Source organism: Scylla paramamosain, chromosome 2, assembly GCF_035594125.1.
Source record: "Scylla paramamosain isolate STU-SP2022 chromosome 2, ASM3559412v1, whole genome shotgun sequence".
NCBI classification, from domain to species: domain Eukaryota; kingdom Metazoa; phylum Arthropoda; class Malacostraca; order Decapoda; family Portunidae; genus Scylla; species Scylla paramamosain.
The window spans coordinates 1,630,001-1,645,165 of record NC_087152.1 but is presented as its reverse complement, the minus strand read 5'-3'; the positions used below and the strand labels follow the sequence as shown (position 1 = coordinate 1,645,165).

Here is a 15,165-nt window from a genome sequence, read left to right as displayed (position 1 = left end):
TATTATAATTATTATTATTATTATTATTATTATTATTATTATTATTATTATTATTATTACTATTATTATTATTATTATTATTATTATTATTATTATTATTATTATCATTTATTTTTTCTCTATTTTTTTTTTTTTTCAGTGATCAAAATCTTTTAACTAAATACAGAGCAGTTTTATCAACATATTGTTTTAATTGTTTAACTGAGTAACACTTTTAGACGGATATCCTCACAATACAGTAAAGCAAAATCCGAAAAGCTCGCAAATTGGCAATACTACCAAACTGAAAAGATATTTTTAGCAATCAAATTACTGAAAAATGCATTAATAATCAAAACAGTTATTCTTATTTTTTTTATAATCGTTAATATAATTTTCATTATAAACATGAAAAAATAAAAATAAAAAGGAAACTAACGGTAGTCGTTACGTTGCGTCAGCTGCTGTGGAAATGGCCATGTTAAGAAAGCTGGCTAGCGATATAAGATGGAAGAAGGAGGATAAACTGATGCCTGGAGTAAAATTTGGTATCAAATACAAAAGTGTGACACGACACAGAAATGAGGTGAGTACTATGAAAACACAGAAATAATGTAAAAGGTGACGTTAGTCAAACACAAGTGTTAGCAAGAAAACAACATGAGGAGACTTGCCATTGGGAGGTGTATTCACGTGCTACACACACAATAGGCTATTAAAGTGCGTAATGTTTAAATAAGACCGAAGGAGGGCACACAACAACACTGAAGTCTGGGCAGATGTGTACAATATACAATAAGCAAGCCATTCTCAGTTTTGCAATCCTTGTCAGTGATGAGCCTCGTCATGATAGCATGGGATGCAAATAAATATTGACTTTCCATGAATAAAACAAGTCTTAGCATTTATAAGATGTTGAAAGAGCGCGGCTACAGTATTTATAACAATTAACAACAAGTGTGATGTCTACTGGAGAATCATGGGAAAATATATAATGTGGAATTATGAGGCGCGAGATTTTATTTGAAGTCTCACGATGGCATGACATTTTGTTAACAATAAAAATACAACATGGTTGCTGCAACAGCTCAGCTGCAGCCACATCCAGTGGTGAATATGCGTAGATACAAATAATTTGACGCGCTTAGCAGATGATGCAAACAGTTAGATAGCTTTGGATAGGACAAAGTCATTATGCCACCAGCAAACTCAGTTCAGCAGGAACGTTCACTAACGCTGTTTAATGCTGTGAACACAAGAAGCTTGAGTCAAATGGTCTTCCTTGTCAACCTCAACAACTACAGTCATTACTGCAGGTACACGAGAGACATCCCCTTGCAGACATCACTATTAACCCATTCAACCTTGGTCCTGGCGTCGGCGATGAGATGACAGAACAGGAACAAAATGAGGAGACGAGGCGGAGGAAAAAGAGGCAAAGGTACGGGCACTCTCTCTCTCTCTCTCTCTCTCTGTGTGTGTGTGTGTGCAGCAATATATATATATATATATATATATATATATATATATATATATATATATATATATATATATATATATATATATATATATATATATATATATATATATATATATAATTTATTTGCCAGATTAGAAATCCCAGGGTTGCTCCACCCTGATGACCTGACGCCCTCCCGACAACGTAGTAACAGCAATGCCAGTAACGCTACCTCCAAGAAAAGGGGGATGCAGCAGGATAAGCAGCAACACAGTGATGAACTAGGTAGTAATGTCGTTTTTCATGTTGTGATTGATTATTAGGACATCTTAGATTTCAAAAGACTTGTTGCCTTTCAATGAACTTATTATACTCGTATATAACTTCTACGGCTAGTATACCAAAAATGCCGGTTTTTGCTGAGCATCGTTTCTTGAAACGAGATAAAACATACTCGTACTATGCAAAATAAAGTGCATGGGTGTCGTGATCGCTGATACTTTTACAGAGCCTGGGATATCTTTATTTTCTTTTACAGCTGTACTGATGTATTTTGTTGGCTTTACACTGTTATTCCCTGTTCATGTCCTACTCGGATGTAGTAAAAGCTTCCCAAGCGCACCAGGGAAATGAGTAAATTTTGTGCTCTTTGACTCAATATTGTTCCATAGCGAGTTCGTAAAGGGGTGAGTGGACTGATGTTTTCCTACCAAACGCAGTATTCAACATCATCCAGCTGCAATGGTGCCTTAAGGCGGTTGGACGGACGAAATGTGTTCTTAATTAAAAGAATGAAAGTATTTGATACCATGATTCGCTCTGCTTAAGCTTAGAGGAAGCTTAATTTTTGAGCTGCTGCTGCACACAAAACCAAAGTTAGTCGTGCTGACTAACTTTTCTTAGTAAAACCCATGGGGTCTAGAACGAGTGGCAGCATTAGTCACAGTGACTAACATAATGTTAGTCAATTTGTGACTAACTGAGCACTCAACCTGAGTATGGTCTTACTCAAATATATCTGACTAATGCCTTCGTACTGTTCACTGCTTCTACTAACCACATTAGTAAAGTGGATCATAGGTTAGTCAATTAAATGACTAATTAGTTAGTCTTTCTTAGGCAGATGATGAATCATTAGTACCTTTAATACTAGCAGCTAGCTACTGCTGTCTGAAGGTTAGGGAAAGAAATAGGTAATAAATTCAATATATTCATATACAATTAAATGTTCCCTCCATTTCATTGCATTAAAAAAATAAATAAATAAAATAAACACTAATTTTTATCATCTATAGTATAATATGCTTTTCACTTGAACATTTAACAGAAAGCTCCCCTCAAAACTGTAATGATATATAAAACAGATGTAAAAAATAAACTCCATTAGTAACACTTCATCCTAGTATGAGAAAAAAAAGCAACACAAAAACAACCTGTTTTGACAAGCCATTAAGTAAATAATACACATTTGTGAGTATTAATCACTAAAACTTGCAATGTGGAAAAGAAAGTAAGCATCTCTTAAGATATGAATATTAAACCTTCCTCCCATTCATAAACTAAAGGAAAAAATATGTAAGTAAAGTTAACATAAATTAAATGTAAGGAGTTACAGACCCTGTAAAGAATAATTAATTAGTCCACTGCTAATCATTATATCACAGTACTTTTAAGAAACTTAGGGAAACAACCAGTGCAAAAATAGACATTTAACCTTATTTGTACAAGCTTTTAACCCAGATCATATCCATATGTCACCATTAATCCTTTAAAGCCACACAAAAAAAGAAAATGAGTATTTCTATGGGATATACTAACTAAACAAATCTACAGAAATGCTCAGAACAGTAATAAAGAAGCTTCACGTATCACTTGCAGTAACATAGAGAAATAAAAAAAAAAAAGGTAAAAAATGCATAAAAAAAAATAAAAATATATGCTTCATATGGTACATGAAGAATACTTCCCCATTTGGAGAGAGAGAGAGAGAGAGAGAGAGAGAGAGAGAGAGAGAGAGAGAGAGTGTCTACTCTCCATTCATTATATATATATATATATATATATATATATATATATATATATATATATATATATATATATATATATATATATATATATATATATATATATATATAACATAAGATAACAATTCAGTAAGATTTCATGAATACTGGGTGGGGGGAAGGGGAAGTACAAGTATTTCCTTTTCCTTTTAGAAAACTTATTAACATAATGTTATGTATTTATTTCACTGATTAATCTTTAACTAGTAATTGACTAGTGTGTGTGTGTGTGTGTGTGTGTGTGTGTGTGTGTGTGTGTGTTTCACTGATTAATCTTTAACTAGTAATTGACTAGTGTGTGTGTGTTTGAGAGAGAGAGAGAGAGAGAGAGAGAGAGAGAGAGAGAGAGAGAGAGAGAGAGAGAGAGAGAGAGAGAGAGAGAGAGAGAGAGAGAGGCATTATGTGTGGAGTTGAATATATTTGGAAGCAGATTTATGCATTTTTGTAGCTCAATTCTGTCTTTACTTCATTGAGTTTTACAAGTAGAGATCTTGTTTTTGAAGTGTTACCTTTGTCATACTTGATACCTAAGAGATGGGATGTTGTGAAACGGAGGAAATGTTCACAATTTTTTGGGTGTTCAATATTAAAACATAAAGCCCTGCTACCAATGAGACTACAGCCATAGAAATACATGTTGGTTCAGCTACAGGTGCACCATCAAATACACACTAGACTGCCCTGTTCTTAGTTCTTCTTCTGGTACCTTAAGGAAGAAATAATAGTGTAAACATTAATAACATTTTGACATTAAAATAAAATTTATATGTAGATGCATATCTTAAGGTGATAATATATTCAGAAATTTCAATATATACACACCAGTCTAAAATCAAAGGTACTGAAATTTAACCTTAGTAAAAATGGAGTCTTTCCTTTCTCCAAGCAGGTGAAGTAACCCCAATATAACTAAGCAAGCATCTGGTGCAAATAAATAAATATATAAATGAATATGATAATAAGTAAATCAAATAAACAAAAGAAAATTAACTGTGTAAGGAAAAAGTGAAGATATGGTCACATCCAATAGGACAGTCCACTAATTTGAGTACCAATCTTTTAAAAGCCTCCTGTAATTATTGCTTTATCACATAAGAATTAACAAAAATAAAGCTCCTCGATGGTTCTACTAATTATATGAATGACAAGCATTTTGATTGAATGCTCAGAACGACCAGTATACTAATGATTTTTGTCCTTTGTGTCAAAGCAGCAAATCTTGTGTACAAGTATGCGGTTATGTTTTTTACTTGAGACACTATTTGGGTAATATCATAATGCAGTAATGCTTCGTCTAGCAAGTCCTCGTAAGAATATGATGAGTACTGATCGAAAAAAAAAAAAAAAAAAAAGAAAGAAAGAAAACTCCAGCTGAACCTACATGCCCCGACATAACGCACTGATGTTCCGAACCTCCGATTCTTCTCATCATATCCACTAAAACAGTGTGAGAAGTACTGAACTTCACCACAACCATGGAACAAACCTTTATCAGACTGTTTGCACTTGCGCTAGCGCTGGCAAAGGTGACTCCAAGAATTCTATCTCCACGCGAATTAGTGACCTGTCTTATTGGACTGCAAGGGAAGAGGATGCAGCTAACAATTCTAAAAAGATTGATAATATTTACATTTTAAATTTAAAATTGGACAGCCTATTGGGTTTATTTACACTAGAAATAATGTCTTTCCTTACGAGAGAGAGAGAGAGAGAGAGAGAGAGAGAGAGAGAGAGAGAGAGAGAGAGAGAGAGAGAGAGAGAGAGAGAGAGAGAGAGAGAGAGAGAGAGAGAGAGAGAGAGAGAGATGCTTTACACCTATTAAAATCTTTAACATCACTTATGCTGCAAACAATTATTTAGCCATAGCACTCAGCCAAAAATTTGATAGAAGAGCAGGAATTTAACAATTAAATGAGTACCTTTATAGAAATTGGTGCAAGCATTACAGTTAGATAGGTCATGCTTAATACAATGTTTGGTTTTTGCATGCAGCATAGTTTCATGAATACTAGGCTTATAAAAGTGAAAGATGCATTGCTAATGATGAAAAGATACATATATTAAATTGCTACCAGCTACTGAAATGAACAAGTTGAACTAGACATTACTCACATTGACTTTCATCGTGGTCATAGAGTTCAAGTAAGGTTTCCATATACAGAGGAACTGCTTTTCTTTTTTTGAGAATGGCAATTATTGGGAGCCTATATTTCTCCAGCCCTTTCAAAACTGCTACTCTTGGGTCTGGTTCATCCGCTTGTGGTTCTAATCTCAGGAACTCCTTGATTATCTGTAAAGATATAAGCATCAAATAATTATAAGTGAAGGTTACAGAGATGAGCATCTGCAATAACTGTACTTAGTTATGAGTGCTTATCTCCCGTCACTGAGGCCTTTGAGCCTGAGAGGGAGAATGGAAGTACCGGTAGTTAAATATCAATTACCTACTATAAAATATAAATAGCTATATACATTATAGCCCTACAAATAAAGTTGACAATTAGTAACAATATGTAGCAAAATCCATAAAGTGTACATATATACACACTTACGCCATCAAAAGTCTGAATCCATGGATACAAGTTCAGGATTTCTGCTACAAGAATGTTCCCATTGATTATTTTTTTGCGTCTCTCAGAGAGTGTCAACTGCATGAGGCGTTCTGCCTGAGGAAAATCATTAAAGTAAAATTAGTTTTCATAAGTTGACTGTCCCGCCAGCCTCCCTCTCTCCCTCATATATATATATATATATATATATATATATATATATATATATATATATATATATATATATATATACATATATATATACGAGTATATATATATATATATATATATATATATATATATATATATATATATATATATATATATATATATATATATATATATATATATATATATATATATATATATATACATGAGCATAATTTTTCAGTGGCTATCCACCAGTACCATTGAAATTGCTTACATAAGAGCAGGTATTTTTAAAGAACACCAGTAAAGAAGTCTCTGAAATATAAAAAAGATAAATCAAGCATACAAATATCACATACCTCATCTAACTCGGGATCTTTCTTCATCCAATGTAGAGCAAGCCACTGTCTATGTCTCTTTAATGACGCATCATCTTCTGAATGGGGCCTTGGTGGAAGGTAAGCCTTTACGTAGTCTCTTTTGGCGCTATGCAAGGGATCTTCTTTTTCCTTGACGTCACCTCAGTCACTGAGGAATCCTGCCTCTTTCTTGAATTCTGAAACTTGCGCTGGATGCGCAATTTCCATTGCAGCTGCAATTCATGCTCCTCGAGATCACTGTTTCTCAGGAAGGCAGGAAATGATGTCAAAACAGCATTTGCCATATTCATATACTGTTCTGATGTTGGATGGCTGAAATATGATAATGATAATAATAATAACAATAACAATAATAATAATAATAATAATAATAATAATAATAATAATAATAATAATAATAACATATTATTAATAATAATGTCACAATACATTGATATGTAATAATGATGATAACAATAATAATAATATCAATCTAGCTAACTATATAGATGGCTTAACTCCTTGTATTATATTATTATTATTATTATTATTATTATTATTATTATTATTATTATTATTGTTGTTCTTTTTCTTAACAATCACCTAATTGTGCTTTTGTCCCAGTGAAATTGGCAGATAGTGGGTACACTATCTGAATAGTACACTCAAAGGTGGTTTCACACCTATCAGTGCCGTATTAGTATCGTATAGGTTTATTTTCAGTGATATCCATGTCGCTTTCGTGACGTCTATGCACACATATCCTTTCAGACGTGGAGTTGGCTATGATTGTCATAATTCTTGATGAAGAGCAAGATGCTTGCTTAACAAAAAATAAAGAAAAGAAAAGTGGGTACATGAAACGTGGAAGAAAAAGAGAAATTGAAGATTTTGCTACTCTGTACGAGGAATTAATTAATGATGAAACAAAAATTTTCCAGTACTTAAGAATGTCCAAAAACTGTTTGATGACATTGCTTAATGATGTGTGGTGTGGTGTGGTATGGTGTGGTGTGTTATGATGTGGTGTGTTGTGGTAAGTATAATGTACAATGTGATTAATTACATCAATTAAAAAGAGTATTTATCACCATTTCAATTTCTTCTATTTTATTTCAAACACTTGTCCGACATCCGTGAAAATTTTTAAAATACCAGTGACGACGATATTCCATTTCACGGAACGGAGATGTAACAATCACTTCAGTCAAAACACGGTACTTCGCCGGACGTGTGTAAATCCTTCCGCCGAATTCCAAAATGATGAATTTTTTTTTTACTGACACTGAAGCACTGAACAGCACGGAACGAATACAGCACTGATGTGTTTGAAGCGACCTTAACCCGTATCCCTCTGGAGGCATATTCCCGAAGTCTGGTAATGTTTCGGCCCATTTACTCTTGTAGCGGTTAGGTTAGGTTAGATTAAGTTACGTATAGGTAATTTTGTGCGAGAATCACAATGAGACTATTTTAGAGAGAATCCTACAGTTAGTTTTGGAGCTACAGCCTAGTGTCCATACAGGCTGGCGGACGACTCCTTCCAGACTTCAGGAATATGCATTCTGGCCCTTCACAAGAACTGACATCAGATCCTGGTATGAACACAGGCAGTGCATCCCATGTTCTTTTGTCCCTCTTCTCATTGCCTTTCCATTATATATATATATATATATATATATATATATATATATATATATATATATATATATATATATATATATATATATAAAACACTCAACATCCCTACATGCAACAAAACTTACCAAAACACACTCAAAATACACTCAAAACATCCAAAACACAACCAAAACACAGCACAACACCCCAAAATACCCACTACGCTCACCTAAACACAACCAAATATTGAATATTCACTCAAAACACCCCGTAACATCTAAAAACATCCAAATAACCCACCCCAACCACGCTAAATTTATCCAAAACACACTCAAAGCACCCCAATATACCTAAAACTCATCCAAACACACTCAAAAGATTTAAAACACCCAAAATACACAACACCCCAAAACTCATCAAACACACCCAAAACACATCAAAACATCCAAAACACACCTAAAGCACCACTCAACACCACAAACACACTCTTAAAGAGCCAAAACTACTTGTACACAATCAAATACACCTCAAAAGACCCGACACACACACCCAAACTCACCGAAACACTTAAAACAGAAAATAAACCCAAAACAAACTCACCACACCTCAATATACCCCCAAACACACCCATAACACACAAAAACATCCCACAATATACTCAAAACACCCCACACAACTCAAACCACTTAAAATATAACTAAAAACATCCTAAACCACATTTAAAACACCCAAAATTCACCCAAAACACAATGATAACAGCAAATATACACCCAAAACACACCTAAACACCACCAAAACACACTCTAAACACCCCACAACATTCCTACATACATCCTAAACACGTAAAACACCCAAAACACACCAAATATTACAGAGAACTGCAGCGCAGCAAAGGAAACTAAGCTAAATATTGTTTACCTGTTTTGCCTCCTCCTCCATTTCTTTTTATTTCTTCCTTCTCCTCTTTCATTTCTCTTATTTTCTTCCTTCTACTACAACTATCTACACGCCTGACTTTACAAACAGCTGGAAACACTTGGAAAACACTGGAAATTACGGTAAATATTGAGGAGACACTGGAGCAGACCAAAGTCCCGAATCCTTGATGACGTCACAGGCGAGGTGCCGGCGCCCCGCTGCCATACGTACGTAACGTATTTCATTTTGAAATTGACCCATAGAAAAAATGAAGCTAGGCTCGAATGCATTATATATTCTGACTTGACAATTACTTTAATTAATATTCACAATATCAAAACACCTCCAGTCTCAGTAGTTATAAAGAAATATTATGTGAAATATGGAAAAAGTGTTGGAAATTTTGACACCATTAAAAACACTGAAAAGTCCACCTATTCCACTTCACACTGGTAAAAAAACATTTTAAAAAATCTGAACTATTTTTTAAAATAATGCACACTTAGTTACAAGCTACAATAAAAAAATAAAGAACCTAAAAAATGACAAAATCACCACTTTCAACGGGACAATAAGCCTATTCAAATAACACATACCTAACTCAACAGGAACGCAACATACTTTAAAAATCATAAACGATTTTTTGAAGCAATAAAATCTTCATTAAAGCCTCAAATAAAAAAGCCAAAAACCAGGCTGGGTAAATTTCACCGTACAAACTGCCCCTTATTTACATAAAAAAACAACACCAAATTCAGCACATTTACTTAACTGAAGCAAGAAAAACACTTCAAAAGCAACGAAATATTTTTAGAAACCATAAAATCTTACTATACAAGCCAAATAAATTAATTCAGAAAAATAAAAAAAATATTGGAACCAACAAGCCGGAACAGGTGCCAGTCCATCATGGCGGCCCTCGGCGGCGACCTCAGTGGGGGAGCCGGCGGCCATGTTGCCTTATTTATTCCTATATAACACCAAAACCAGGCAATGACGGATATATCTGACCAGCGGATATGAAGGCTAGACATGTGGATCCATCTTGTGATATGTTAGGCTTACAATACGTGAGAGACGAGGCAAATAATGGCTAATAACACAGCTGAGGGCTTGTTTACATATTGGCGAACATTAAATATTTGAATAAATTTCCAACTCTTTCCAGACTCAGACGTAAACAAAACCTAAATATAAATAATTAACCCCTAAAAAAACTAAATAACGAATAATGAATCCTAAATAAACGAATACAAGACACTACAGGGAGGATTAGGGTGTTGTGAAGGCAGTAAGGCTGACTGAGGAGAGACTGGCCCCGCTGGACTCACCTTACGTACTCGTGCGTCTCTGGTGATGCTTGACGGTGCTTGGTGCAGGAAGAAGGTGTCGGGAAGACGGAAACACTGGTTAATAGAGCGTGTAGGGCAAGATTGACCAGTGCTGACCAAAACACTGCAGCCAGCCAGCCGCTCGCCGTGGTAACTCCCCAGCGCCACCTGTCACTGATCCAACACCCACCCACCCACCCACACACACACACACACACACACACAAAAGTTGACATGCTATCAAATAATATGTCAAATAATATAAATATCCTCACTTCCTGACTCTCCTTTCCCCACTCCACCCCCGATAAGTGATTATGAACGCAATCTTCACTCAGTGCGGCACCGTGTCACCGCAGCAAACACGAACCAGGGCAGAATAGGCTCAACTGAAATGCTCCTACTCTCTCTCTCTCTCTCTCTCTCTCTCCTCACGACTGTTTTTCAAAGCTATAAAGATGATTATCAGGGTTTTCAATGGTGTTTCTCCTGTTATTAATGTAGAAATGTTAATCTGTCACTAAAACCGTAAAAATACCCTTGAAGACCTGTGCAACTACTGACAGAGAGAGAGAGAGAGAGAGAGAGAGAGAGAGAGAGAGAGAGAGAGAGAGATAACTAGCAATAACACTCACACACCAGTGCATTTATAAACCTTCAAATTTCCCGCACTTTTTCAATGCCTAGGAAGGAGGGAGCGCGAGAGGTAAGACGAGATATCCTACAAAACCTAACATTTTCCCAAATATTACAGGACGGAGGGCAGATTTTCCTTTACGTTTTACTGACGTTCTACAAAAAAATAAATAACTAAATTACCATCGAACAAAGAAACAAGGGACAAAACATAAATAAACAATAGAAAAAATATTAAAACAGAAGAAAAACAACCACCAAAGAAATAAACTAACAGGAATGTCACGTACAGATGTGTGTGTGTGTAGGGAAGGACAGTAGAGGCATCGAAGCGTCTCATCTCATCCTACCTCATCCCTGTCCCCTCACACACCTGTTCCCTGATGTCGTGGTTGCCTCATTCCCCTCGATCTCCTTCACCCACCACTGCTCAAGGGTAAGCCAGCCATCGCAAGGTCAGTGACAGATCCTCACGTCCTCACGTCCCACCTCTACCACCACCACCACTACCACCACGCTTCTCCAACAATGTTACACCAAAAACATCAACGTGGTCGCGAATTTTTAAATACGTTTGTTGGATTGACGTAAAATGTCAGGTGATGATTTTAGGCTTATACTGGCTTATGATAGATAAAGTAACATATATAGAAGATGCAGAGTAGGATGCTACCAGTTAATCCTCCAATTTTCGATTATTCTTTTCAACCTTGCTTTTTGGCCAGTGTCCCTCTTACATAACGGAATAAATAAATAAATAAACTAACCTACGAGTATAGCATCAAGGATCAAGGGAATTTCGCAGATGCATGAGGAACTAATACAGAGTTTTCATACACACTATATACCTATCAATAAGACGCACATACGTAATAGCGAGTATCAATATTGACAAAAAAGGAACAGGGGCAATGGTGACTCACAAGCAACACTCACAAGTAATAAGCAAAGGCAAAGGCGCAGATGGTGGTGCTTCAGGTGAAGGGCAAGTCTGACCGCTCCTGACGTGTTATCTGGTCACAGTTTGGCTCAAAGACACAACCCTGGTCACAGATGTTTTATACAGTAAGTAAACAGCGGTCGTAAAGTAATATATTGAACTCAAGACTGCACATGAGCGGTAATGAGCCTAACTGCCTCTAATTGGTGGACAGAATTTAGCGCCTTTGTGTGTTTTACAACACACAAATGGCCTCACACTAATGATTTAACACTTTTTCTTATTTATTTATCCACTTTACATCTTTATATCTATTACTTTATGATCTTTATATCTACACTGAGACGTCTTGATGTGTTTTACTATACGAAGGACTCTCCTGAACTAGACGAGGTCATACTTTGATGTATAATTTGGAAATCAGCTATTTTTTTCTATTAAGACACACGCAATTAAACGCTAATTTCCGGACGTGTCACTTGCGATCATACCACGTACTCTCGTGGCCTTGCAATGCGCGGCTGCTTAACGGATGCACGTTCTCTACTTACGATACAAGTTATTTCCGAAACGTATCATTTTTTTTTTTTTTTACCCCTACGTCCACTCAGAGGTCAAGCATACGCAGCTCACTGGCCCTTCCTTCCGCCTCCATCTTTCACTTTGTCCTCCAAAACCGTGGGGAGGGTACAGTGTCGCCCCACACACTCACCACTCACTTTTCCTGCCTTTCTTATACTCTCGGGCGCCAGCAAGGCCTAGTACCTTTATTCCTGCAACGTAAACACTTTCTGAAATAATAAAATTCAGAAAACAACTATTACCGAGCTGATTGTTACTAATGGTTGTATCCAGGCTTCTCAACATTCGTAGTGACCATCATGAATGTTTCAGATCTCCTAATTTTATAGGAGAGAAGTAAATCCTTTCTGGAGCTGTAATTAACGTTCATTTTTTTTTTTTTTTTATCTTACATGAGTTATACCAAAACTCACCTTGTAGGGACATTTATTTATTTATTTATTATTTTATTTTATTTATTTTATTTTATTTTATTTTATTTTATTTTTTTTTTTTGTGTGTGTGTGTGTGTGTGTGTGTGTGTGTGTGTGTGTGTGTGTGTGTGTGTGTGTGTGTGTGTGTGTGAGGTTCACACACACACACACACACACACACACACACACACACACACACACACACACACACAAATTAAATGTTCCTACAAGGTGAGTTTTGGTATAACTCATGTAAGATAGACACACACACACACACACACACACACACACACACACACACACAGAGAGAGAGAGAGAGAGAGAGAGAGAGAGAGAGAGAGAGAGAGAGAGAGAGAGAGAGAGAGAGAGAGAGAGAGAGGATGAGAGAGAGAGAGAGAGAGAAAGAAAGAGATTCAGTATATTTTTTCCTGATATTAAGACAGAACATCTTTCCTTCAGGTGAGCCCACACAACACTACCTCGTGTCTCTCATCCGTAACTGCCACCGCCAACTGTACGGTGACCCCAGCAAGTGCAGTGGCCAGGTGGAGGGGGAGGGTGACAGCACATCTCAACTCCCGTCCTCCACGTTCTCCTCACCACAGGTGACTTTACATACCTGAAAACCTGTCCTCAGATTAGTTATTGGTCATTGGAAAGCTCTCTCTCTCTTTCTCTCTTTCTCTCTCACTCTCTCTCTCTCTCTCTCTCTCTCTCTCTCTCTCTCTCTCTCTCTCTCTCTCTCTCTCTCTCTCTCTCTCTCTCTCTCTCTCTCTCTCTCTCTCTCCATTCAAGTGCACACACACACACACACACACACACACACACACACACACACACACACACCAATGTATGAATATTTTTTTTTTTATCGAGACGAGGTATTGTAACAACGGACATAAATAGGAAGATAGGTGTATTCCCTTCAGTATATTACCATTACCATCACTTCACCGTCATCACATTCAACACCACGACATTTCCATCACCAACATTAATAACACCAAAAAATATATCTCTAACCTGCGTGAATCACCATCACTATCACCATTACCATAGTCTTCATCACACACAGACAGGACCTGATCTAAAGTATTAACCTTCTATTTACCTGTAAGCACATTTAATGGTTTACCGTGTTTGCATGTCCCCAGCCCGTGGTTCCCTGTTACTCCATGAACAACTTGGGTATGATGGAGCTGGCAGGGATGCAGGATGAGACGCTCTGTGGGACTGTCGTGGAGAAAAAATCCCCTTTTATTGCCACAGAGAAAAAGATGTGGCAGGGGATGGAATGGAAAGGCAATGATGGTTATGGTGATGTGATGGGGCAGCAAGGAATATGGCGTCGTGCAGCACCGGTGGAAGAAAGCGTTAACGTACTGCATGATGTGTCAGATAAAGATGCAGAGCTCAACAGAGTTTGTTCAGACAATCGTGGCCATCAGGTGGCAGGGGAGCGAGTGTGGCAGTGGTTGACTCAGGAGGGTGATGGTGTGAGAGATCAGACGTGCAAGCTTGAAGGTAGACCGGCGACAGAAAATGACAACTGCTTCGGGATATGGAGGGGCTGGGAATCACCCGGAAATCATGATCTACCTTTCCATAACCCACATTCCTACCACCAGTCGACTGCCGCACATCACCATATGGTAAATGCCTTCCCAGCACTGTCACCAGCAACTGTCTCTGAGGATCCAGGAGCAGTGATAAGGGAGGGTGCTCGGGATGCAGGTAGCGGTGGCAGAGATGATGGTGGTGATAGCCGGTCAGTATTCCTTCATGGCCTTCTTCACACAAGCCAGCAGGAGCAGGGACCCAGTATGCGGTTCCAGCCAGGACTCATCAACTCAGGCCACGTACGCTCCGCAGAAGACTCGCAAATAACTTCTGCTCCTTGTAGCCTATGGAACTCCTTCATGAAGCCTCCTCCTCCTCCTCCTCCATCTCCTATTAATTCTGCTTCTCATTTTCTTCCCTCTACTTTTCCTTATCCTCCATCATCACCTCTACATCGTCCTCGTTATCTTCCTTTATCTACAGACCTTCCTCCTCCTCCTCCTCCTCCTCCTCCTCCTCCTCCTTCTCCTCCTCCTCCCCCTCCTCCTCCTCCCTCTTCTCCTCTTATTCATTCTTCTTTTCTTCCTCACTTATTTCCTCCTCCTC

The 15,165-nt window shown here is 37.3% G+C and overlaps 2 protein-coding genes across 7 annotated transcripts in view; one reads left to right on the top strand and one right to left on the bottom strand.

Annotated features, from left to right (window-relative positions):
• The first annotated feature begins 379 nt into the window (after window positions 1–379).
• Window positions 380–15,165, top strand: part of LOC135108153 (uncharacterized) — a 17,532-nt gene continuing 2,746 nt past the window's right edge. Inside the window, exons 1-5 of one of the 3 annotated variants that reach the window (XR_010272162.1) lie at window positions 380–565; window positions 1,296–1,420; window positions 1,590–1,723; window positions 13,459–13,604; window positions 14,154–15,165. The exon at window positions 14,154–15,165 is cut by the window's right edge and continues 203 nt beyond it. Coding sequence is in view for 1 of the 3 variants with exons in the window: in XM_064018900.1 (XP_063874970.1) it covers window positions 452–565; window positions 1,296–1,420; window positions 1,590–1,723; window positions 13,459–13,604 (519 nt within the window). In the remaining 2 variants the exon portion in view is untranslated. The remainder of the gene's footprint in view (window positions 566–1,295; window positions 1,421–1,589; window positions 1,724–13,458; window positions 13,605–14,153) is intronic. The other 2 variants (XR_010272163.1, XM_064018900.1) reach the window with 2 other exon arrangements.
• Window positions 3,603–13,619, bottom strand: LOC135108165 (uncharacterized). 4 transcript variants are annotated; one of them, XM_064018922.1, is made up of 6 exons: window positions 10,429–13,012; window positions 6,560–6,892; window positions 6,054–6,167; window positions 5,614–5,791; window positions 4,355–4,422; window positions 3,603–4,207 (listed from the first exon to the last, which is right to left on the bottom strand). In XM_064018922.1, exons 2-6 carry the CDS (start codon window positions 6,584–6,586, stop codon window positions 4,148–4,150), a joined length of 447 nt encoding a protein of 148 aa, XP_063874992.1. In that variant the 5' UTR covers window positions 6,587–6,892; window positions 10,429–13,012; the 3' UTR covers window positions 3,603–4,147. The 4 variants fall into 4 exon arrangements, with proteins under 4 accessions (XP_063874992.1, XP_063875009.1, XP_063875018.1 ...); XM_064018930.1 differs by lacking the exon at window positions 10,429–13,012 and adding an exon at window positions 13,479–13,619 and having other exon boundaries at window positions 3,608–4,207; XM_064018939.1 differs by lacking the exon at window positions 4,355–4,422.